Source organism: Drosophila suzukii, chromosome 2L (assembly GCF_043229965.1).
Source record: "Drosophila suzukii chromosome 2L, CBGP_Dsuzu_IsoJpt1.0, whole genome shotgun sequence".
NCBI lineage: Eukaryota > Metazoa > Arthropoda > Insecta > Diptera > Drosophilidae > Drosophila > Drosophila suzukii.
This window is the reverse complement of record NC_092080.1, coordinates 531141-556426: the sequence shown is the minus strand read 5'-3', so window position 1 is coordinate 556426 and position 25286 is coordinate 531141. Positions and strand designations below refer to the sequence as shown.

Sequence of the window (25286 nt, the reverse complement as noted above, 5' to 3'; positions counted from 1 at the left end):
CCTGCGCCAGTTATCGACAGCTGAGCCATGGTTGCAACGACGGTGCTTATCGATTTCCTTAATATTATTATTTAAATTTAAGTTTTTTTGAGAATACATCTATTATAATACCTACAAGCAATTTGATAGGGAAATCAAATTTAGAGTTTTTTACCATTTACTACAAATATTAAACCAAAATAAAATGACTTCCTTAAACATTGTTTATAATTTAAATCCGTTTTATTTTGTGGGGGTTGGTTTTGTGTTCCAATTCCTTTTTGTCAGCAGGAACTGCTTGTAGTTTTGCTGATTTCCGCTCATCAACATTTACTATTTTACAAAATTCTAAACTAAAATTAAATTGTTTTTATCGCACAACTTTTTTGAACAAAGTCATCTCTTGAATTGGGGGCGTTTCCAGATCGAAATCGCCAGTTAGGCATTTAAATACTAGAGTACAGCCAGCGAGCGCTTTCTTGGGTGTGGGCGATGGGCGATTCACAGTCCATTGTAGATGCGGTTGATGGTCGATTGGTCGAGTATTTTCTTGAGCGCTAAAATAGAAAGAGTATTGATTAATTAGTGGTACAAATACCTGATTAAGCCCTCGTCAACAAATTAAAATGAACAGAAAATAGTAGTTTCTTTAAATAGTGTTCGTACTACACCCACCTTCCTTGTCCTCCTCCGTAAGGTCCTTCTTGGGGAACTCCACATCGAAGGTGATGTACAGGTTGCCGGTGAGATTGTTGTTCTCGAAGTTGGGCATGCCCTCGCCCTTCTTGCGGATACGGGCGCCGGGCCACGTAATCTTCTCCCTCGTGACGGGCACGAGGTGTCCATCCAGGTGCTTAATCTCCATGGAGAAGCCGACGAGGGCATCCTGCAGGCTGATGGTCACGTTGGTGTACAGATCATCGTCCTTGCGCAGGAATCGCGGATGCGGCATCTGTTGCACCCTCACAATGAGATCTCCGGGCTCTCCATCGATGTGGGGCTCTCCCTCGGCCACGAACCGCGTCTCCTGGCCATCGACCATGCCCTGCTCGACTTCGATTTCCAGGGTGCGCTCCTCGTTGACCAGCTTCACGTTGGGGCACTCGTCGCACACGGTCTGCTGGATCATCTGGAAGCGTCCGGGCCCCAGATTGCGGGTGACCATCTCTTGGCGGCAGTTGCACTTCCGGGTGCCCGAGGCGGGTTTGCTCACTGGCTTATTCCTGACAATCTCTACAAAGTTGCCGGAGTAGAGCTCCTCCAGGGAGACGTACAGGTTCATGACGATATCGGCGCCCCTTGGGGCATCCTGCTGCTGGCCATCGCCGTTGCCAAAGTGGAAACCGAAGTCGCCGAAGAAGCTGGAGAATGGATCGCCACCGTGGTCCATCATCCCCTCCTTCTTCAAGCACTCCTCGCCGCAGCGGTCGTAGGTTTTCCTCTTGTCCGCATTGGACAGGACCTCATAGGCGGCTCCCAGGTCCTGGAACTTCTCAGAGGCATTCGGGTCGTCCTTGTTCTTGTCCGGATGCAGCTCCTTGGCCAAGCGGCGATACGCCTTCTTCACCTCATTCGTGTTGGCGTTTTTCTTGATGTTCAGTATCTTGTAGAAGTCCCGGCCGGCTAACGACTCCTCCACCAGCAGGAGGGCTAATTGAACAATAACCAAGCACTTGATAAGCTGCATTCTGTTTCTGATCCTAGTTATTTCAGCAATTCATGCCTTTTTCCCGGCAAAGAATTTAATATGCTGGCAGAAATGTAGAAAATGTTGTAGTTGCCGCTGGCTGCTTTGTTTGTGTGGTGTGTAGACCACGTCAGTCTCAAAGGAATATTCCGTTTTTACTTATTCAGGCATATCAAAAATATTCTAAACGGTCACGCTGCGAGGCAATGTTAACTAACAGAGAAACCCTAGGCGTAAGTGGACTTTTTGAGCCGCCAATAGCAAATCCCGGCTGCTAGCGCCATCTATAACAGCTCAATGAATAATACCATTCCTACATTTTCAAATATACGTAAAAATACCGTCGAGGGTGCTAACAGAACAGCTGTTAGAGGCTAACGCCGCCCTCTTAAACTCTGGCAACGCTTGCTTACAGTGCCTTAACAGCTCGCCAAAACCCATCTGGCAACCCTCGATCAGGGCAAAAATATAAATAAAGAAAATAAATAGTTTAATCCAATTAAACCAGGCGAACTGCAAGCTTGGATTCTTTCTTTCTCTTTTCGAGTCTCTGCCGACACGCAAGTGCCTTTATTCTTAGTTGGCTGCCGGTCTTCAGCTTATTTACCAAAGAATCGCTTACGCTTGAGTTTCGAGGTATGTAAATGTAATTGAATTTCAATAATCCCTTGCAATTAAAACCCTTTTTAACGGTATTTTGCGTTCCAGATATTATGGGATTTAGACTATCTAACATTCAAAGCGGGGAGTCACAGTAAACGATACCTTTTCCTTAAAATCGCAATATTTAAAGTCAAGGCCAAGCAAGAACAACAACATCTGCATACCAAACCCAACTGCAATTGTATGCGAGATAAAAAAGGTGAGTAATTCTTCACTTTACTTTAGCAGCCTGTAATACACCAGTGTTATAATACGTGATAATTAGCGGTAGAGATAATCCACAACTGGTGATGTCACCACATAGTCAAAGATCAAAGCTTGGGTTCAAAGAAAGCAAACATTCCATAGGATGTGGTTTATCACAGTTGACAAATAGTAAAGTCTCAGTAGGTCGAACATTATATAATTTTCTTATTTAAATAAATCTACATAAAGCCAATAATATAAATATTTACAATAGAAACTGGTAAAATACCAAGTAGTTTGACGTTGTTTTGTAATTACAGAATTCCTATTTTTAGTTACAGTAAACTCACATAGAAACAGTTCCAGCTCCAGAATTCCTACTGTAGTTCCAGACCCCTTTTTTGCCCGTTATCAGTCGATGAACAAAGACGAGTTTATACTATAGAACCCAATAATCCGACAAAAACAAGACTGAGCCAGACGACAAAAGAGAACAACAACGAGAATCGAAATTGCAATACGATATGCTATAGACTTCAGATAAAACAAGTCCCGTTCCTATTACTTTCGATAAGTATTACATTTAATGGCGGATCAAGGGTTATGCTGTTTTCTATAGTAAACAGACCTGATCAAACACTTGTCAACCGACTAATCAATATATCCCACAAGCTTATCTTATCGGTGCCATAAATATAAATCGGAACCCCTTGTGAGCGTTTGCATGAATTGAACATCTTGACCAAGAACAAAATCCGCATGAAATGGTCAAGAAATGCGGGTATTAGCAAGATAAGGAAAAGTTATCTTACATTTCATGCTGAAGATCTGTGCCAATTATTAAGCAATCATTACCATTCATACACCAATATGTAATAGATTGAAATATATATATATAAAAATATATATTATTTTTATTATTTATTAATGGCAACTTGCTCACCTATTTGTTTAAATTGTATCAAGAAGAACTTAAAGAGTCATGTATATCTTTAAACATTTACAATTTTAAGCAGTTTAGATATGTCCATATTTTGAACCCAACCCTCTATCAGGCAAACATTCCAGATTAGCGAAATCCAGAGATTACTACTGAACCTAGTGATAAACTTCAAGTGGTTCCATTTAAAGACCCCAAGAAGCTCGCAAGCAAACAGTTTCGGGCTAGAAGACGACGCGTGCGGTTGTGGTAATTCCAATAGTGCCCATCCTGGAGTATTTTCGACCCCCTTCAGTTTGGAACTAGTAAGTTTGGGCAGCCTAAACAGTGGCAAGTACTCCTTAACTGGAGAGATCTGCGGATGTCTGCACTTGAGGTTGACTTTAAAGACGAGTGGCTGTCATTGCGTGTGCAACGGACGTAGTCGTCTTATTCAAAAATAAAATGACTTAATCGCAGATCCTTATCGAATACTTAAGCAGGAACAAAACAGCGATAATTCGGGCGGCTTATTATTAATATTAGCAACTCTGCAGGGTGTCAGAATGGTTGTACCCAGGGATAAGGCAATAAAAATACCCCGATTAGCCGCGATACGGTTTATGGACACTGATTATGAAAGCGAAAATACCACAACGAACTCCTCCCCTTTTCCAGATGCAACGCAGTGTCTAGGATCGGATCTCTCCTCCTTTATCGCTTCGTAATCCGTGAATCTTCCGCATCCCACATATCGTCCCACCATGTGCTGCAAGTGCTGCGGGGAAACTCAACGCAAGGTCTGGGTCTTCGGCCTGGGATCGCTCTTCCTGGTACTGGGAGTACTCGTTGTAGTCTTCTGGCCGGGTATTGCGGATAGCCTCGTCGAGGATGTGAGTATATTTACATATAAGAACCAAATGTCAAAGAAAACTATACATCTTAATGGTATACCATCAAAATTATTTCATGAAGCCAATTTTATTGTAGGGAAACTGAAAGTAATAAATAAATAAAGCCATATAGCTATTATGTCTAATCAAGCCAGTAAATTTGTCAATAGCTCAATGTGAAGTGGGTATATAAAATGCAATTTAAAAGATATTTAATGGCAAATAATACTCTTTCGTTGTTAACAGACTACGTATTAGGGATACTCAGTGATTTTTTGTTTGGTTTAATCCGCTGATTGCAAAACTTTTTAATTGATTAGATTAATGATAAGGTGTCACAAACACTGATTAAATATATTTAAAGACTTTTGATTACCGAATGACAATAATGATTTCACGTGTAAAACATAAATCTTAAATTACATTTTTAACATTATTCAGGGTCTCACCCTGAAGCCTGGCACAGATACCTACGACAGCTGGATGGAGACACCTATCCCGATTTACCTGAGCTTCTACATGTTCAACTGGACGAATCCCGAGGAGATCAGGAACCCAAACGTAAAGCCGAACTTTGTGGAGATGGGTCCATACACCTTCTTGGAGAAGCACAAGAAGGAGAACTACACATTCTACGACAATGCTACGGTGGCATATTACGAGCGCCGCTCGTGGTTCTTCGATCCGGAGAGATCCAATGGCACCCTGGACGACATGGTGACCGCCGCCCATGCCATCACCGCCACGGTGGCGGACGAGATGCGAAACCAGCGCAAGATCGTCAAGAAAATCATTAACTTCATGTTGAACCACGAGGGCGGCGAGTTGTACGTGACCAAGCCGGTGGGCGAGTGGATCTTCGATGGCTTTCAGGATAACATTACCGATTTCCTTAACCTGTTCAACACCTCCATGATTGACATTCCATACAAGCGCTTCGGCTGGCTGGCGGATCGAAATGAATCGCTGACCTACGACGGCTTGTTCACCATTCACACGGGCACTGATGACATATCCAATCTGGGCAGACTCACCCACTGGAATGGAAAGCCGCAGACTGGTTTCTATGATATGCCTTGTGGCACGGTTAATGGAACCACCGGTGACCTATTCCCGCCCAAGATGAATGTCAACGACGAGATTACGGTTTTTGCCACCGATGCTTGCCGATTCTTGAACCTCCGGCCCCAGGGTACTTATGAGAACCACGGCCTGACCGCCACAAAATGGGTGGGCACTGAGGAGACCCTCGATTCCGGGGAGAACTACCCGAACCAGGCCTGCTTCTGTGATCCCAAGCGCTTCGACGAGTGTCCCAAGACCGGTGTGGTGGAGTGCAAGGCCTGCCGAGACAAGGCACCAATCTACTCCTCCTTCCCCCACTTCTACCTGGCTGATCAGTCGTACGTCGACGCTATCACTGGGATGAAGCCGGAGAGGGAGAAGCACGAGTTCTTCCTGGCGGTGGAACCCATCACCGGAGTGCCCGTTCAGGTGCACGGCCGCATCCAGATTAACATGATGATCGAGCCCGACGACGACTTCGAGTAAGTATTAAATTTGGTTTTACCTTCATAAATCAATAACTAATAAAATTACCTATTTCAGCATCTATCGCGGTGTGCCAAAGGTGCTGATGCCCATGTTCTGGTTCGACCAGTATGCGGAGCTGTCCTCGGAATTGGCCTCTAAGGCCAAGGTGAGCACTACTCCTTATCTGATATCTCATCCCTTTTAACGCCAAATTCTGCTTTCCAGTTGGCCATCAATCTGTCCAGCTACGGAGTAATCCTCGGCTATTCTCTGGTGGCTTTTGGCAGTGTCTTCCTCGTCACCGGCATCACGCTGACGTTAATGAAGAAGTGGGTGCGACGAACTCCCGAGGATGAGGACATGCTGACCAACTAGACCATAGTAGTTTTTAAGCGTAGCCAAAGTGCCAGGACATGTTAACTCTCCTAGTTCATTCTGATAGTCGCGCATCGCTTGTTGTTCGTTGTCAGTTACGCGTTATGTAATATGTAAGTGATACAGATCGACGTTCGTCTTGCATTTTGTGATAGTAAACCCTTCTCCTAACTTAATCAAACCCTACTCTACAATGTTACTCTGAAATCATTTCCAAGCCGAAACTTTATGATTGAGATTTTCTTATTATTATTGATAACATACCACAGAAAACTAAAACACTCGATTAATTTTATTTTAACGTTTTTCATTTGAATTTTCATTTTATTTAGCAAAGATAATTTTTACAACTTTTGTATGCTACTCAAGGACTTTTTACTTATCGTATACAATTGTTGGATGCTTCAACGATTTGCTTTATAAATGCATTAATTGAAAGTTGTTGTTTTGTAAATTAATAAATTAAAATAATTGTATATTTGTGTATATGTAAGATATATGGCAAAAATTTTACATTTTCTCAAAGATCACATTCTTCAATTTAGCCATAGACTTTTAGTCGAGAAAAATCTACGCAAATATTTGTGACATCCATCAAAAACTCGAAATCATTTTTGCACGCACACTCACACATCCAAAAAATAGTTGGGGGGGTTAATAATCGAACAAAAAATAAACAAAGTGGATACAAAAAATAAATCATAATCATCTCTCGCTTACTACTATGGTGGGGAATGGAGGGCAAGTCTAGGCACTCTTGAAATTCTTTAGTTCCTTTCGTCCAGCGACCGAATCGAGCAAAACCAATCCGAACCGTTTCATAGCCGATTCGAACGGCTCTCACCCGATACTTTCGCTGGCCCGATTCGTTGTGAGTATGTGTGTGTTTCGTGTGAGGGGCGATTGCTACGTACTAAAAAATTTGCATAGTTATATGTTGTTATGCGCGGTTCTTGCTGACTAAAGTAGTTGTTGTAAATTTAGTGTAAGTTTAAATAAAAATCAATCACAGTTGTTTGGGCGGAAGTAGTTAGTGTTAAGTATTCGCATTTCTGGCCTAACTAAATATTTGCAGCTAAGACTAAAGTTCTACGATGTAGTTTAGTTAATTAGGTAGTGGTCGTATTTTATACTTGAGTATTGTTGCTTCCCATTTTGTTCAACTCTCTCTCTATTTCATTTCCGTTTCCGATGGTGTGTCATTGTGGCTTCTGCTGTGGTTACGTTACCAATTCCCTTAAGTGACTAGACTGGGTTCTGATTATTTGAATGCGTATTTGAGGTTATGTTGCTCACGTCCTGTTCTGTTAGTTTAAGTATTGACTCTGTGTGTGTTTCAGTTGTTTCAGTGGCTTTTGTTACTCTAGTTTTTTGTATTTCTCTTGTGATTTCAGTAAAGTTTAGTAGGTGGCAAGGGTCCAAGGATAAAATATATATGATTGGTCCTTCTAAAAACTGGCTTCTGTTATGTCTGTTAAATGCATGTTAGTTCCTATCAAGCTGTTACTGTTTCTGCTGCTCTGTTAACTGATTCTTCCCGGTGGGTTTACAATTCTACCCCTTCTTGTCTGCCCAGCGAATCTCTACCCTCCGAAACACTGTGATCGAATAAAGATAACTCTTTTTACACCACTCGATCTATGCAAATTTCCGAACGCAGAATCAGCTCTTCACCTGGGCACACAAATACGCCAGCACTTCGAACAGCAATCGATCTAGAGAGAAGAGTGTCGTCTTGGACCCGTTTGTCCATTTCCGGTTCCGTTTCCGGTTCCCGTTTAGCTTTGCGAGTCTAGCTGGTCTTGTGGTGCTGCTGCTGCTGTTGCTTCATCATTACGGCAGGATCGATCACGTAGTTGTTGGCCTCCGCCAGTTGCTGGACAGGCAAAGGTGGCAGCTTGTCCTGCGGATGGCGGTGGCTTACGGTGGATCCCTTCCTGACCTTGCTCAGGGTTCCTCCTGCTCCTCCCGAGGAGTTGGAACCCCCGTTGGTGGTGGCCCCCGAAGACTGCGCACTGGAGGTGGGTATCTCCTGGCCCGTCTTCGGATTCATCATCACCTTGGTCTGTTTCAGCAAGGAGCGGTCGTTGCAGAGCGCCGAGATCAGCGGCAGATCCAGATGCTTGCTCTTCTCCCGGAGCAGGGCAATGTCCAGAGCCTGGGCCTTAGCCTGAGCCTGGGCATGCGACTCAGCGGCCATGGAGGCCTGCAGCTGGGCCAGAATGCTGTTGTTTCCCCGGTTTAGACCCAGGCCAAGACCCAAATCCGGCCTTGGACGCTCTCCCGCCCACTGGGCGCCGCTGGAGGTCTTCGTTAGCGGTGAGTTGGCATTGTGCGGGTTGAGAGTTGGTGGTTTCCGCGGTGGCATCGGGCTCATCATTAAGCTGGGACTGGGCTTTGAGGGTACTGAAAGGGGAAGATGGTTAGTAGTTGATCAAACTGTAATCCAATGTAACTACTCACTTGGAGGTGGCTTTTCACTGGGCGCCGGCATGGGTGGTTTCTTCAGCCGCCTGTTCACATAGGGTGGTGGTGGAGGCGGTGGCAACCTCCTCCCCTTGGGCATCGAATCTAGCGAGTTCAGAATATTATCGTCTGATCGCGATCGCGCAAACATGGAGGAGGAGGCGCTGGCCCCCGCGGCGGCGTGTGCTGCCAGAGCGGCCGGATGAAGGGGCGGCGGCGGTGGTGGCTCGTACGAGGAGCACAGGCTGGCCATCGAGGGGGAGTAGAGGGGCGAGTAGCCAGGCCCCGGCAGCTGGACATAGGTGTCCGATAGGTTTTGGGTGGACGCATATCTGGAGTGGGTGGACAGGGCCAGGGGCAGGTAGGGAGTGCTCCTGTAGATCGCAGGCGACACCTGCATGGCTAGATATGGGTGGTGTGGCGGTGGCGGTGCCGCCTGCGCCATGGCCGCCAGCAGGGAGCCCTGCTTGGCATCCAGATACTCCTGCTGGCTAACCGCTGGATCCTGAATGGGGTAAATCACGTAGTCCACATCGCTGTAGAGCTGCTGCTGGTACAGTTCCAACTGCTTCCTGGCTAGCTCCCTGCCGTAAAGGTGACCCGCCAGGTGGGGATGATTCGGTGGAGGCGGTGGTGGCGGCTGCCTAGGCAAACTGGGTGGTGGTGGGGCCAGGAACTGACGCGGCTTGATCACCGGCAGCAGCACGCAGGACTGCTGGTGATGCAGTGAAGCCGTGCTCTTGTGCAGGCCGTAAGGAACTATTGGTATCCCAATGGCGGCCGATCCGGAATGTCGGTGGTGCGCCGGCAGATGGTGGTGATGCAGCGAAGCCTGTGAGCCGCCGACGTAGTTGGAGTTGTGCAGCGACTGCTGACTCAACTGGTGGCTGCACACCGATCCGTTGGAGGAGGCCACCGACGAGCAGTGGTGCGGTGCCGCATAACTGGGCTTGGCTCCGTCGGGAATCAGGCTGGTGTGGGCCTTTAGGATACTAATCTGCGGCCTGGTGGTTATGAATCTGGCCGTCACCTCCTCAGACTTCAGGGAACTCATCGAGCCGGCGGCACTGGGCGCAGGATTCGCGGAGGAACTCACGGAAATCAGGGATGTGGGTCTGGGCTTGCTGGAGCTGGAATATGGCGGTGGGTCTCGGCGTCGGAGAGCCGGTGGCGGTGGAGCTGGAAGTGGTGCCGGAGGCACTGGCGGACTGCACGGTGGTGTATCCGGCTTGGGAGCTACCACAGCTATGGGCTTGGGCACTGGTGGTTTGGCGATCGGTGGGCCACATAGTCCGGTCTTTTCGTGCCTGGCACTGTATGGTGGCGGTGGTGCTGGCGGCTGATCCACCTCCTCCACTCCCTGACTTCCCATTGGCAGGGTTACGTAGTCACAGTCCGAGTGGAGGCTGCTGGACACCGTCTTGCAGCTGGGATAGGTACCCCTGCCCACAATTAAATTGGTCAGCTCCTCGGCGGAGAGCAGGGAATGTTTGTTATCCGTGGGATCGCTGCCATCGCCTCTGAAGGAACTGGACGTACTGATGTTGGAATCGGATCGCAGCCGGAATTCCTCTGGCTTCTTTCCATCCACAGAATCGGGATGTGGCACATGGCCATCCTCTAGTTTCTGCGGCTGGAACATTCCGTAGTGCGAACTCTTTTCCGACTCGGCCATTTCCGAAGACTGGCCGGTCAACTCGCTGCTGTGCATGGTGTATACTCCCGAAGTTTCGGTGGGTGGAGCTCCATGGGCCAGGGTATAAACTCCGGATGCACCCGACACACTCTCCGTTTCCTCCCTTGCGGATGTGGATAGGAAATCCTCGGGATTCGCTTCGCTCAGAGCGGAGTTTTGAGCGGTGTGACTAAAGCCCAGCTCCAAACTGGACGAAGTGGAGTGCACGGGCACGGGAGCTCCTGACGAAGCTGCACCTCCTGTTGCTGCTCCGGCAGGCGAAGTGACCACCACGGTGCTGCAGGTGGAGGAGCACTGGGAGCCAATGTTGTGCTGGGAACTAGGTGAATCGGTGGCCGTGGAGGAATCATTCGCCGCTGTGCCCATGGAGTTTCGCTGAACAGAGGAGTTCGTCACGGAGGTGGCTCCATTAGAGTTTGCGTCCGGTGGTCTCACACTCAGGGCAGCCAGTTGCTCCTCCAAATCCTTCAGAGACATCTGCCCCACGCTCGAAGTTTGCCTGCTCACACTGGGTCGGTCCAAGAGATGGGCCAGGGCCAAGCTCTCCGTGGAGGGAGCAGCCAAGGGAGCAGGCGGCGTGTTGATCATGATTTCCAGCTCGTCCTCGGAGTGCACGCGATCGCTCACTATCCCCGAGGTGGTATTGGAACTGGTGCTCGATATCACCGAGATGCGCTGCTCGTTCTTACTCTTGTAGGGCAGGAGCAGGCTTCTGGAGCAGGCGTAGCTGGCATGGAGCCTCTGCGATTCGGCAGCCTCTTCCTCCTCGCGCTTAGACACCTCCTTCAGCCTGGCCGCCAGCTTCATGCTCCACTGGTGGGTGTCCTTGCAGAGGGTCAGCAGGAGCTTGTTCTTCTCATCGGACGAGGCATACAGGGTGATCCTGCTCTCCCCCGATCTGATCTCGAACTTCTTGCGCTCGAAGGAGAGCTTAGTGATATTGGGCCACAGAAAGGTGGTGGCCTCGGGCGTTGGCGTGGACGAGCTGCTGGTGCACTCTCCTCCCAGGATCTTGATGCCCTTGGCGTAGACCACAAACCAGGCACTTCCCACACCCTGCTCGCTCTTGGCTAGCCGCATCCTGTAGGTGTGGGCATTAATGGTCTCATGAAGACTGCAGGCCTGCTGGATGTAGAGCAGCTCCGCCTCGGCAGTGGCCATTCCCAGGTGCTCCCGGTGACAGGCTCTCATTGCACTTCTCGCCCACGGAGTGTGCAGTCCGCTGGGCAGGTAGTCCTCTATCCGGTAGTAATCCGCTCCATTGGGCGGCAGGGTTGGTGGCAGCGGTATCGCTTCCCTCTTCGAGGTGGAGGCCACATAGGTCGAGAGCCTCAACATCCTTTCATTGGCACGCTTGCTGATCTTGGGCAACGTTGTGGTGGCACTCAGTCCCCTGCCTCCCCCGAGAGGTGACGTCTCCTCGCCCGAATCATCCTTGGAATTACCCGATCCCGAGCCCGGCGGAGCATCGCCCAGGTCCGCCTGCAGAGCCAGTCCAGCCAGGAAGACCAGGGCCTGCTCCGCCTGCTCTCGGGGCAGATCGCGCTGCAGGATGTTGTGGCGCAGCTGCAGGTAGTAGTTGTGGCGGGACGTCTCATCTTTCAGCATGAACGGACTCTCGATGTAGAACTGCACTCGGAAGTGTAGCTCCAGGAGCGGTCGTCCATTGGCATCCAGCCCCTGAAATTGAGATGTATTACATTACTTAACACATCCTCTTCAATTTGGTCTATATATCTTACGTGGGTGTGCGAGGATCGCCAGCTCTTCGGGCCGTATTTGGAGAGCTTGCTCTCGGGATCTGCGAACATGTACTCGCCATCTGGAAGAGAAAATGAAAAACAAAATGATTATTAGATTTAATTTAAAATATATACTTGGAAATTGGATTTTAGGTTAAATGGTTATGTACAGTGCTGTACTCAATACAAAAACAATCCGGCTGGAAGGACCAAAAGTTGTGTAATATTTTTTCTAGTGCGTTTTACAAATTTTTTTTACCAGGATAAATAATAAAACCTGTTCATTCATAACAGGAGGCTACAACTTCTTTCAGTTTAGTATTGACTTGGTTGTTAAGTCGTATTCCATTTTTTGGCTGAATTTCCGGTTGGGCAAAGGATCTTTTTGGCGCGCAGCCGCCAAGGTCGCTAATCAAAATTGTAAATGAACTTTCGGCTATGCGAGAGGAACGAGACCTGCTTTTCTTTCCCGAACCGAATCGGGCTCAAATCGGATCGAGACCCCGACCAGACTTCTGTCAGTTTGTCAGGCAATAAACAAGCAGCCCATTGACATCAACAAGAGTCAGAGGCTCCAGAAGATGGAGATGGAGACGATGATGATGACGACACGTCAGGCTGTCAGAGGCCCGTTGCTCGAAGAGGAGACCGGTACGGGACCGGGCCATAGCTATGTAGCTATAGCTCCGATCCAAACCGATCCCAGCAGAAGGGCCCAAGGGCATGTCGGTGGTGCTCGAGAAGGCAGGGTAAAAACAACAACGAAATCAACACACACTTCATCGATCGAAAAATTGGAATTCCTGCATACGAAATGAAGAGCAGAGCAGCAAGATGGAAAATAATAATTATGAAAAAAGCAGGAAGGCAGGCAGGTTGAAGGGGGCCATGGAATGGAGGTAGCACAATATCATAATAATCATCAGCGGCCGAATAAGTGCCTATCAATGACGACGTCGTGGACGCGGAGCTGGAATGGAAGTGGCAACAAGTGGATGGTCAGGGGAGAGCAGCAATTCGAGTTTGAATCACTCAAAAAAAATAAGGGATCGTTTCACAATAAGATCGTACATTTGTATTGAGTACTTGGCAACCTTTTCTTCTAAAATATTAGAAACCGATGTAAAAATGTGTCCTTTTTATATTCTTATAATATTTTTATGTATTTATTACAATTTTTGAACAGTGTAGAAACGGCGAGCGAGTGTTGCATACCAAGCCCAAAACGCAGCAACGAAAAAAAACCGAAGAGAAAGAGAAAAAAACAGGTAGAAAGACAGGTAAGCAGCGCTGGAAAAAGAGGCAGCTGAAACCCAAGTCGTTTGGTTTTTAGCCGCAGTTTTTAGACTCGAACCTCGAAACTCCAGCGATTTCTTTTCGCATTCAAATTTCACTCTACTCGAGGAGTTTTGGCCAATGGCCCTCCAATGGAATTCGTTCTTGCCTCTGCCAGAATCCACCCGTTCTACGAGCCAAACTACGAGCAGGTGTGAAGGCCAGAGGATCCAACCGATCTGAGGTAGCCTGATGGATCCTCACGCAATCCCAGCGTTCCATTCTACCTTCCCCTTCTCCCAGCGGCAAAAACCTAATAATTAACATATTTTCCATCGCATTCCTCAACGCTCACAATTAACACGCACGCACACGGCTTTATGGAGGAGGGTTCGAGGGGCAGCGAAATAAATCTTCAATTTGAAACACATGCAACACAAATTACAGCCTCAAAAGCAGGGGCTCAGGCACAGCAGAGGCAGGGGCAGAGGCAGCTGGCAAAGGCAAAGGCTCATCAAGCAGAGGAATTCCAGAGGTAATGGCAGGAGGAGGAGGAGGAGGAGGGTCTGGAGATGGGGTCTCCAGTTGAAGATGGAGAAAGAGAATGAGACGGAGTCGGAGACAGCTGCGCCCAATGCCATGGCCTGGCATTCTTCAGATTCAGATTTATTTTCAAAAAGGTTGCAGTCCGAGTTTGAGTGGCCATAATAACCAAAAAAGAAAAAAGAAAGATGAAACCCACAGGTGAAGTTAGACAAAAGAATACCCTGGGATAATCTAGAATAAGAATAGACAATAAAATATTGGATTGTAATAATATCTTGAGTAAGGAATTGGGATATAGTAATGGGTGTGTTGAAATATTAGAAAAAAAATTTATAAAAAATTATTTCAATATGATAACTTGAAAACCTTAGTTGGAAATGATTTCAAAATTCTAAAAAGTCGAGCAAGGCTTTTTAATAGAGGGGGATTTTAAAGGGTATCCTAAGAATGGGCAGCAAACAGAGATAAATGTGTGTGTCTGTGCATCGAAACTGGCTGGGGAAAAAGAGAACGAAAGACGAAAAAAAACATAAAACCAAAAGAATTTTAATTTCCGATGTTATCAGATGCACGCAGCCCGAAGAGGAGAGGCGGCAGCTGGAGGGGATCAGGGGACGAGAGGAGGAGGAGGAGGAGGAGGTGGAGGATGGACAGCCGCTGCAAGGCCGAGTGTCCAAGTCCAAAGATTGAAGACGAAGACGAAACAGCCAACGCCGTATAATAATGATTATGAGCCATTAACATTAAATGGAAAAGAAAATGCTGGTCTACAGATTCAGCTACAAAGGGGGCGGGGCTCTGGTAAAAAGGGCGGTGGAAATGATGGTTCCTTCTCCATCCTGCCCCGGAATGCGGCCGAGGAATCCAAGCAATGCGACAGCCTAAAAATAACACCAAAAGAAGGGCAGGCAGGATGAGTAGATGACCACTGGGATGACAATGTTGCCAAATTGCCGTCGGCCGAGTGCCACTTAAAGTGCATCTTGGCTGCGGTTCCGAAGGAGCAGCGCTAATTTGCATAAAGATGAAATTTATTGACGCTGGCCGGCCATAAAATGTAAATTCATTCCCATCCCCGTCAACGGACGCAGACGGGACATCATTTTGGCCTCTTTCAGTCTCTTTATTTTGTTAGGACCATACCGAAAACGAAAGACTCAGGCAACGAACTCGAAAAGGGGCACATTTCAGGCTAGCTAACCAAAAAACAGAGGAGTATACTAAAATTTAGGGAAAACATAGATTTCTCCGTAAATTAATATCGTGTAAACTTTGTATTTTTGCTATATAATTCAGTGGTTATATCTATTGGATGCGGCGAACATACCACTAGCAAACACACACTGTCAACTAACATTGGCTGAAATCCTTAGCCACAAACCCAAACCAAAAACCAAACACACACGAAAGCAGAATGCAAACGGCCAATTTCATAGTTGAGCCTGAGGAATCCTCTGCGAGGCGAGGACGTTGGCATGCCCAGCCCGATCTTCAGATTCAGTTAAAGCTGCATCCTCAGCTCCAGCAGCGAGACTCCGGCCTCAAACTGCATACCAAATTCTTTGCTGAAGATGTTGTGGCAACTTCAACGCTCCCCTGCCTCTTGCCACGAAATTGATGCCAACCAGATTCGAAAATTTACGTGTTGTGTTCTTGGGCTCTTGCTCTAACATGGTAACAGAAAATGAAGGGTATACGGGAATAGTAAATGGGTTCGATAACTCAAATTGGTTACTATATGCACTACAGATTAAAAAGCTTGTAAATTAATTAACTGGGCTCTCAAAAAGTATCTACATTGGTCCTTCGATCCGGATATTTCCAATGTTTCATTATATTTCTCCTCATAGAGATTCTTTTTTAGAGTAACTGAACTTCGCCTTGCAGAAACTTATATTCCTCGCTCCTTTCTCGTTTGCTCTTCCCTGGACCCTCCCGTTCCCCGTTTTTGTGTGTGCTTGTGGGCCTTTGGAGAACGCATATATCTGTGGCCAATGCCAAAGACGATGTCTGCTCGTTTTCCAAGTTTCAGTTCAGGCTCCGGAGCTTTGGAGCTCTGGGCTCCTCCGGCCTCCATCCTCCCATTCTCCATCCTCGAAACTCCATCCTCCTTGGCTGTCGTTCGATTCGTTTGTGTTAATGCAACGCGCGACGGCTACCTGAATTACTGAACACGCGTCTTGTGTCTGTTCCCCTGCTCCCCATCTGCCCCTACCCGATCCTCCTGCTCCCAAGCCCCTCTTCTGTATTCCTGAAATTGTTTGTTCGCCATGGAGGCGACGCGTTCCCTGCCTTTTTGTTCGTTTTATGTGCCATTTTTTGTGTTGCTCCGCTGTGTTGGTATTTTTATGTGTTTTGGCAGATCGCTTTGGCCAGAATGGAGGATGGAGGTTGGAGACTGAATCTTCTGCTGCTGCTGCTGCCGCCGCTGATGATGATGAGCAGCTTTTAGAGCGGACTGGTTTATGTTTATTAGTTGTATTTTTCATGCCTTATCGCTGGCATTTGGCTACTCCACAACTCGGTGTCCAAACTGGACACAACCTGGATCTCCGAATCCCGGAGAAGACTCACCTATGAGCACAGCCAGACCGAAGAGTTCGGTGTCCAGCATCCCTTGCGTGGCAAAGTGCAGACATGTCTGCGTGTAGACCTCGCGAACTCGACTCTTGGCATCGACTAGGAAGTACAAGGTTTTCGGCTGCTGCTGCCCCAGAAGTCTGAAAATTCCATAGAGATTAGGCAACCGAATTTCGCAATGGAGCACCCAACCAACTCACCTCAGGGCCAGGAATCGCGAGCCTGGTGATAGTTGCTCGGCTGAGGACGCGCATACTTCCAAAGGCGCGCTGACGGTGCAAAATGCTCGCATGCTGCATCATTTTCCGTATACAGCGCGCGCGTTCGAAATACGTTGCTATTTGGATGAAAAAGAAAAGTAGTGGTGAGTATCTAAGGATCTTAAGGTTTTATTTTGTAAATATAACTAGATCTTATGGAGTAATACTAATAATCTCCGGCCTCAAACAATACAAACACTATGTTATATGATGATATATAGATATTTATATATTTAGGATCTTGTAGTATATGGATAAAACGTAGTCAAAAGCTGTTCCGATAACTGATAAGAAAAACTCTTTTGGCGATTATTTCTCTGAGATCTGATTGTTCAGATACCCCTTTTCAATAAAAACCATTCCAAGATGAAATTTCATCGCATTCCTGAGAGAAACTGCCGCATCTAAAGCGTCATTTCTAACCGCATTTCTGGCTCATCAAATGCCGATAAAGCTGCCGCTCGATCGGCGCGGTTAGGCACCATTCTTTCAGGCAAATTGATGCCGCTGGAGCCGCCCCAGACGGAATTGGAGACGAAAGGCGGAAGATGGCGATGTCGATGGCGATGGCGATGGCGCCCGCCTCTTTTGGGCTCACCGACTGCCGAACAATTTCACCAATCAATAACGAAAGACTTAGGCGACAAACTTGATTAGCGGGCAGGGGACTCGAACTCGGACTTGGACTTGGACAGAAAACTGAATAGTGAATAGTGAATAGTGAATACTTGGGGACTCACTAGACTCCAGGCGGTGCGTGCGTGGCACCAAAGCCGAACTCCCTCCCCCTCTTGATGCGTTGCGCATAAAATTATTAAAATTCAGTTAAAGAAAGTTCCAAACGCCGGAGCAAAGAGAGGGAGGGCGATGGGGAGACCCGAACTGGCCTCGTGATGAAAGAAAAGTATTTTATGCATAAATTAAAATCAAATCGAATCAAATCAACTTTTTGTATAGAGCGCCGGCAGCAGCGGCGACTACAGTTTCTACCAACCCGGTGGAGACGCATAAATTTCAATATTGGCGCATTTCTGTGTCTAATAAATTTCAACGTTCAATAAATTTATTCAGAGTCAAGTCAAGAGCCGAAAGAGTCGAAAGAGAGACAGAGGCTGGCAGAACCGCCCGGACTTATAAGTATATGATCCGATCGGTCCCATCGAAGGAATGCCTCCCCCTCCGCCAGCGCCGAAAAACGATCATCAATCAAAGCGCACATTTGACATAAATTAGAAACCAAAGAATATCTGGGAACACAACAACCAACAACTCCCCTCCTCAAAGGCCTCTCCAAAAAAGCTTTTGAAAAGCAATTATATTTAAGCCGATTTCCATGCGCACCTTGGACCCGGCTAAGTTGCTCTGGAGAACAGGCTGAGACACACACTTTATGCCAGATCACCGGTGATTACGAAACGAGAATTGGAATTCCAGGTCTCTAATGTGCTGCGATTGACTTATTACCGAGGAATTTATCGGATAAACATAAAAAACTACATTGTTGAGCTCTCAAGAGGAACTGGATTAAGCGATCACTCAGTCTCAGAAGTTGAGTGAGTGATCAACAAATAGGGTTTCGAAAGATTGATCTGCGCAACATTCAAATTTTAAAGAAATTCCTGTTCAAACTGTCAACATTTTAAACTGACTTCTTAAATAAGCAAACTACCCCTTTATCATTTATTAAACTGTATCAAGCATATATTTAGTGTTACTAAGTGCTTTGTCATTAAATAATGCAAGCATGCCATTTTTCAGGAGTTTCGAGGAAATGCTCGTTGCCGGTTAAATGTAATAATATGTCATTCAGAGCGACAATAAAAGGAAACAATAAATTGCCTTTAACGAAGGCATCCTATCAATTCTGATAACAATAAAAGGAAGCTAATTAGCCGATGGGAATTCCGAAGGAAGCGAACGTGGCCTTAATGAGAAAGAACGATTAAACGAATGATCTTTCATGTATAACAAACAGATCGCTGTTTGATAGGCGCGATTTCTCCGGAAGTAATGGCCTGGGGTGGGAATGATTGATCGGACGACTTGATCAATGGGTACACGATGTTAGTGAGGCGATAATTTCGCCGAAGACTGCTTCGCAGAAGGCCTGCTCGCAAATATTTCTCTCGAATTCCAGACCCCGCACAATGCCGGTCATTATGCAATCGCCAATGCCAAAAACCCAAAACCGAAAAAATATGTGTGATCACGACTTCCTCGAGGATGAGTCAACGAAAGGGGGACGAGCGCGAAGAGAGCGCTTTTAATTTGAAATGCAAACGAATTAAAAGCGTTTAACAATTTCAATCATAGCAAATTATCCGCATTCCGTTGGCTAATGAGAGCGGGAAGCAAAGAAAGCCGTGGCGACGTTAATTATTAAAGACATATAGAGGAGGGGGTATACACGGAGAGACTAATTTAATGATTTCACATTCCATTCGGAATAGAGATACCATTACATTGGTTCGTGATGTAGGAGCATAGACATGGTATAGTGTTATATATTAACTAAATATCAAAAGGGTGTAGCATTTTTTATCCCTATTAAGCGTAAAAAGAAAATAGTTTCATGACCAACAATGGTCGCCCATGGGATACACCTTTTCTCTGCCGCCGTTCTGCCACCATACACAATATAAAACACCGGTTGGATAGAAGAAACGTAACTGTAAAACATACATCGCTTAAGTATGAAGTGATATCTCTTTTCTCCCAGTGCACTTGGTGCTGGCAATTAAAAAACGCGGCAAAGAAGCGAGCCAACTGGAGCTGAGCGAACGCAGGAGACACGCTAATCAGCAATTAGCAAATGGCAATAAATATTTTGTTTATGATTAAGCGAGTGGCGGTTGTTCAGGGGGTGGTTCAGTTGTTCAGTTCAGTTGCTCCGTGAGTGGGTCGCTTTTTCGAGAGAGCTTGGAATGCAGACACTGGTGGAGAACTAGAGAACTGGTGGGGTGGAGAAAGGGGCAGAGAAAGAGGCATGGGGCTCGGGGCAATAAAATCTCACGGGCTCTGCCGCGATCAAAGTCAATTAAATGGCGCAAGCGCCAGCAGCGAATGCTTTTCAGCTTTTCTGCTGGCTAAGCGAATGCCAAAGGGGTAAAGAGAGCAAAAAGCCAGCGAATTAAGTCGGCGGCTGAGGAGCGGAGAAACAGAGACGTTCCGCATACGCCACGTTGTGCTGCGACAGCAACTAAAAGCAGAAGGCACTGTGAAAAGTTTGGCTGGGAATTTGGCTAAGTCTGAAAAATAATTTGAGCATCAACGATTTACTAACAACAATAATTCCTCTATTATTTACTAAGCTATTACGCCAAAGAATTTATAAAACAACACCCATGTATACTGCAACCCCATTTTCTCCCTGTGCATAAGGCGACTGCTATGTCAACTGCACATGCCATTGCACTGAGCTCATTCGGGGCGTGTGTTTGTCAACCGAGTTCCAACAATCGCCAAAGTCGAACGATCGATCGATCAGACCCCAGAACCAAGACCTCAGAGGGGTCCAAAGAACTGCTGGGGTGCCGGAACCGAGACCTATAGAGCCGAGACTACGATAAACGCTTCAACCGCATGTGCAGGCCCATTGAAATGCTGAACGAATCAGAAACGGAATCAGAAATTGAAATATCCATATGGATTTCAGCGCGGAATGCGAGTGCGCATTGAGCAGATCAATAAACATGACAGCGTAAACGATCGTTAAACCGAGCAGTGAGGAATGCGAAACAAATTGGATCTAGAGAGATCTCAGAGATCTCAGAGATCAGGGAGAAAAGCCCAACTATCTATTCTTATTACTGAGAGAGGTATATACCTTAATCTTGATAAAATTCTAAGGATCTTGTATCATGTATCTTGATTTATCAACACTTTATCTTTATTGGGTAATGCAATGGAATGGAATAACGAAGTATTAAAATCATTGACATGAAATGAAGTAGGATATTTATAGGTTTCTACTTATCAATTTAAGATATCTGATTTTATAAGCTGATGCAATATTTCCGACTCTCTCTCTCTTCAGCGAAAGCGCCTAAGAAGTCCCTTTCAACCCACACACTCCACTCCATCGAGCGATTCTTCAGCATTCTTCAACTCTCTTCTGTGAGAAGACGAAGTGGCGATCTTTTGAGTCCGAGTTAAGTGCTCGAGCACCGAGAGGCTCTCAAACTGGATTCGCATTTTATTGAAAGTGTTTCGAGCGCTCTCAGCTTGCCAACTAATGAATGACGATCGGATCGGATCGGCGAGCGGTAACTTTTGACGTGGAATATTTTGCTCATGAGCTGGCCCCTGGCGAGTCCGAGACCGGAATGGACTCAACTGAAAAACCGGAGCGGGTTCTACGTGAGTCTGGGCCTTTTAATTACCGATAGAACGGCAAACTGGCGTCAATGGGGCGGCCAGAAATAGTTCAGTTCGAATCGGTTTGGTGGCATTTTCACACGCTGGCCAACGCGGCGGATGCGCGTCATTGAGAACGGGGCCCACAAGTGTCATTTGAAAAAGGGGTGTGGCAGTGTCGTCACGCAAATGGGCTTAGCCTCAGCCGATCTCTGACTAAAGGGGGAAAAAGTCCCCGAAATTGCCCGTTTTGGGAACGATCGTTGGAACTTTCCTAATGATACTCTTTATCTTTACATCAATTTGTTTATTTTTTAGTTATATCAACTTTTAAACATTATTAAAAATATGGTTTCCTTTTTGTATCAACACAAACAATTATAAAAGCAACGTGGAACTAATATTATTATGATGTTTTCGCAACGTGCGGGGTTTTGTGGGCCATCAAATCGGCGAATAACTCGGCGTCTTTTTGCCAAACCACGAATTTCGAATAGGAGAAAACAGAAATCAGAAATGAGAGGAAGAAGCGGCGGAGAAACAAAACCAAACAGCGGCAAATGCCGAATTCCGAGCTGCGGAATTCCACTTGCTGTGCCAGTTATGGCCAAACAATTTGGTGTCTTTGAAATGCGTGAAATGTCCCCGCCGATGATAATAATGAAAATGGTTGGATGGTTGGTTGGCTGGTTGGTTGGTTGGTTGGATGGTTAGTTGTGATGAGCAGCCATCAGGGCGGAGTGGGTTAAAAGAAACCAGCGCACACGTCGTCGCTTGGCTTCAGTTGGCTTGGCACCACATCGCACCACTCCGCACCACTGTGCACCACACCCCGCTCAAGCGAAATGCCCAACTGGGCGGAGGTGGCAACGGTGGAGGAGGCGATGGCCTCCGCAATGAGAGCAGCAAACAGCAAGACACAAAAAAGCAGCCGCAACGTGTGCCGCATGCCAAATCGAAGGCGTGCGAAACTATGCCTGCCGTAATACCCTAGAAAAATTAGCAGTGATTAAAGGGAGTTTCGGTTTAATAAAAGATACACGGATAATTCCTCCATAATTCAGATCTTTTCCACAGATTTTAGTTAAGTATAAGATTAAGCTAAGATCCATTACATGACCCACTATACCACAAAAAAGGTCCCCGATTCTATCGTATCACAAATATTAACACATAAAACATTTTACTACCGTCTATGTTTAACAGGAACCACCATAACCTGCATACTTTAAATGTTAAATTTCTGTAGAGTCCATCGAAACCAGTTGATGTATAAAATCAGTCTTATCAAAAGCCTAGATCGCATTAAAGATCAGCATTGATTTATTTAATAGTTGATTAAAGTTTATAGCTGCCATATTTCTCTCGAACAGTACGGAATAATCAGGCTTTCGAATTTTTCTTCTCTCTAAATTGCATGATTGTTAAAACTACATTTTTTATACGAACACACAGATAAGTATACTGGGTTCAAGACAGCGTGGAATTCGTGGCTATAATTCCCCGAACTTGAGTGCCCCCTTAAAGGTCATTCATTAGTCTATCCCCAACTGAATGAACTGGCAACGCCACGCTATATCTATATCTACATCTATATCTCTGTGTCAGCCTCGACTCCGATTGTCATTCAAAATTTGTTTAATTTGTTGTACATTTTAATTGCTTGAATTGTTCGGAACAACAGCCGCACTTGTGGCTCTTTATGTACATACGCATATTGACTGCGTGCAGGAATTTGGGTTTACGAAATTATTATTTTAAGTATTTATTATCATTGCTGTTGCCGTTGTCAGTTTCAATGCAAAAGCCCATTGCCTGAGGTCAAGTGCGATGTGGATGTGGATGTGGAGATACGATGGAGATGTAGATGTCAGCGCTCAATCGAAAAACCACAAGCCTACAACTACGAAACGGGGAATACATGTGTTCAGGGCGAGATATAGATACGCCTGTGCGCAGATACAGTTACCCATATGTATAATTGCCTGTTGGCAAAATCGTTTAACGATTAGCGTTTAGGGTTTAACCGCTTAAAGCTCATCGCCTGATACCCAAAGCGTGTGTTTCCAGCCGTTTGTTTATCTTTCGCAGCTGATTTACATTCGAGATGTCTGATGGCCGGGCGGGCTCTGATTTCAGCTATTGTCCCCTGGATCCCGATGGCCAATTGAAATCCCAAACCCGGGACAAACAACAGAACCCCATCCCCAACGGGGGCTTTAATTTCCACTTAATTGCTCCGCTGTCGATCGTTTCAGACAACACTTTAAGCACTGCCCGGCAATTCGTAGAACTTAACCCACTAGAAGCAATTGATTTAGACCACTAGGAGATTGGACTAAAATGTTGAGTTATCCAAAAAATACGAATATCTTAGACCCTAATATCTACAATTATCAATTAAGGTATCAGGTGTATGCAGATACACAGATAATACTCAGCGCAAAACAACTTCCCTGCCTCGATGTACCCCTTGTGGAGTGTCAAATTTGCCTGACATTTGATATTCCGTGGGGCAAAATGGGTTAATTGCACAATTTGCTGGATTTTCGACTCTTTAGCGGGGCGCAAAGAAAAAAAACGTAAAAAGCTGGCGACAACAACGAAAAGTTAAACAATCGTTGGACGTTGGCGATTTTAAGGTTGACAGATAAGAAATTCGCTGGCATTTGTTTTGTTTGCCGTTTCGGGGAGTCATTAAAATTCCGGGGAAATGGGCCCCATAAGGGTTATAATACTCTATATATACATATGTCTATCCCTTTCTCACCTTAAGCCGCTGCAGTCGTCGGCATCGTTGTTGTTGCTGTTGTTTCTGTTTCGCGTAATCCACAATAACTGAGTTTGTAATTTGTAGTTTTGGGTTTTGAATCTCACTGTGCACTTTTGAACAGATCTATCGATTTGGCTATCGATAAATGCCTAACAGTAAAATTTTCGTTTCGTTGTTGTTATTTTCTGACCTCTTCCACGACGCGCGCTGCGACTGCGCAGTCAACAGCGAACGGGCCGCATTCCAGCGTCGCTGGATAGGTGGCGGGGAGGGGTAGGGGCGGGAACGCGGGCTGAGTGTGGGAGAGGGAGAGCACACACTTTAATCAAAATTCACCAACACCAGTGCAATGCGAGTATCTGTGTGCACGCCTTTTCTCTCTTTCTCTCTCTTTGGAGTCGTTGTTGTTGCGCGAAAGAATGCCGTTTGCTGGGTTGTTGTTTTTGTTTTTGCTGCCTGCTTTATTTTTTGTAGTGTAGTTGTAGTTTCCAGTGTCCAGTTGTTGTTGTAGCTGGATTTTTTTTGACCAGCGCCAACTTTTTGGAGTTGCTTTTTCGAGTTGATTTCAGCTTTTTTTCACTGCTAGTCGGAGTTATTTTCGTGGTTTTAAGGCGCGTTTCCCCGAAAACAGCACTAGTTGCACCTACACCAACACAAAAATCACTTTTGTAATTTAAGCGAGTGCGAAAACGAAACGCGCTGTTTTTTATTTCAGTGAAAACCGAACTTCACTTTTAAGCCACTGTATCTGTGTATCTATGTGTGTGTGTGCATCCGTATCTGGGCGAACTGGTGTGTGTGCGTGTGTTGTGTGCAATTGAAATCTGCAGATCAACTTTTCCGAAAGTTTCGAGTGAATTTTAGTAAACCGTATTCATATTTCCTAGTGGAAACCACATGCTTTTCTACACCGGCGATCCACTCGGTTACCGTCGACGTTCAGTGATATACCCCTACTGATTTTGTCACTGCGAACCAAGCACCGCACAGCGAAAGACACGGACGCAACAATCGCCCTGCTGGAAGATCGAGAGACTGAGCGAGCGAGGTTGCTTAAATAGATTTTTTGAGCGCAGATTGCACTGTGGGGAAAACTACCAATGCTTGTGGTGAAAAGCAGAGCAACATATAAAAAGGCAATTGTTGAAATAAGTTGACATATGATATTTAAAGGAAGTCTTTTTAATGGGTAGGACGCACATTACTTTATATAACTTTTTTTTTTTTGAATAACAATTATTTTAATATAAACAATTATTTAAAACAAAGTGGTATACAAAATTAGTTTAATTTGTTTACTTGGAAAAATACCAATTGTAATTTTTCCCCTTACTTTAAAGCAAATTAATAAAACAGG

General features: G+C 45.9%; 3 protein-coding genes and 1 long non-coding RNA gene across 5 annotated transcripts; 2 read left to right on the top strand and 2 right to left on the bottom strand.

Annotated features, from left to right (window-relative positions):
• Window positions 1-200: 200 nt before the first annotated feature.
• Window positions 201-1797, bottom strand: shv (DnaJ homolog shv). The gene is made up of 2 exons (XM_017089416.4): window positions 655-1797; window positions 201-536 (listed from the first exon to the last, which is right to left on the bottom strand). The coding sequence occupies exons 1-2, from the start codon at window positions 1664-1666 to the stop codon at window positions 481-483; spliced, it is 1068 nt and encodes a 355-aa protein (XP_016944905.1). The 5' UTR covers window positions 1667-1797; the 3' UTR covers window positions 201-480.
• A 301-nt stretch (window positions 1798-2098) lies between these two features.
• On the top strand, window positions 2099-6530 carry crq (croquemort). Of its 2 annotated transcripts, XM_017089345.4 has the most exons (6): window positions 2099-2302; window positions 2375-2528; window positions 4113-4327; window positions 4769-5874; window positions 5936-6026; window positions 6086-6530. In XM_017089345.4, exons 3-6 carry the CDS (start codon window positions 4199-4201, stop codon window positions 6233-6235), a joined length of 1476 nt encoding a protein of 491 aa, XP_016944834.2. In that variant the 5' UTR covers window positions 2099-2302; window positions 2375-2528; window positions 4113-4198; the 3' UTR covers window positions 6236-6530. The 2 variants fall into 2 exon arrangements, with proteins under 2 accessions (XP_016944834.2, XP_016944843.2); XM_017089354.4 differs by lacking the exons at window positions 2099-2302; window positions 2375-2528 and adding an exon at window positions 3626-3760.
• ex (FERM domain containing expanded) lies at window positions 6522-24951 on the bottom strand. Its single transcript, XM_017088301.4, has 6 exons — window positions 23927-24951; window positions 16741-16877; window positions 16535-16680; window positions 12140-12219; window positions 8699-12077; window positions 6522-8641 (listed from the first exon to the last, which is right to left on the bottom strand). Exons 2-6 carry the CDS (start codon window positions 16830-16832, stop codon window positions 8028-8030), a joined length of 4311 nt encoding a protein of 1436 aa, XP_016943790.2. The 5' UTR covers window positions 16833-16877; window positions 23927-24951; the 3' UTR covers window positions 6522-8027.
• LOC118876809 (uncharacterized) lies at window positions 20116-22454 on the top strand. The gene is made up of 2 exons (XR_005013754.3): window positions 20116-20618; window positions 20837-22454. It is a non-coding gene; the product is annotated as an uncharacterized lncRNA (long non-coding RNA).
• Window positions 24952-25286: the final 335 nt, after the last annotated feature.

Coding starts and splice junctions, on each gene's coding strand:
- crq (XM_017089345.4), top strand. CDS start 4,199: ATGTGCTGCAAGTGCTGCGGGGAAACTCAACGCAAGGTCTGGGTCTTC. Junction 4,328..4,768: donor CGGATAGCCTCGTCGAGGAT/GTGAGTATATTT, acceptor AACATTATTCAG/GGTCTCACCCTGAAGCCTGG. Junction 6,027..6,085: donor AATTGGCCTCTAAGGCCAAG/GTGAGCACTACT, acceptor TCTGCTTTCCAG/TTGGCCATCAATCTGTCCAG.
- shv (XM_017089416.4), bottom strand. CDS start 1,666: ATGCAGCTTATCAAGTGCTTGGTTATTGTTCAATTAGCCCTCCTGCTG. Junction 537..654: donor TACGGAGGAGGACAAGGAAG/GTGGGTGTAGTA, acceptor TTTCTATTTTAG/CGCTCAAGAAAATACTCGAC.
- ex (XM_017088301.4), bottom strand. CDS start 16,832: ATGCGAGCATTTTGCACCGTCAGCGCGCCTTTGGAAGTATGCGCGTCC. Junction 16,681..16,740: donor TCGCGATTCCTGGCCCTGAG/GTGAGTTGGTTG, acceptor TGGAATTTTCAG/ACTTCTGGGGCAGCAGCAGC. Junction 12,220..16,534: donor CGGTCTGGCTGTGCTCATAG/GTGAGTCTTCTC, acceptor TTTCTCTTCCAG/ATGGCGAGTACATGTTCGCA.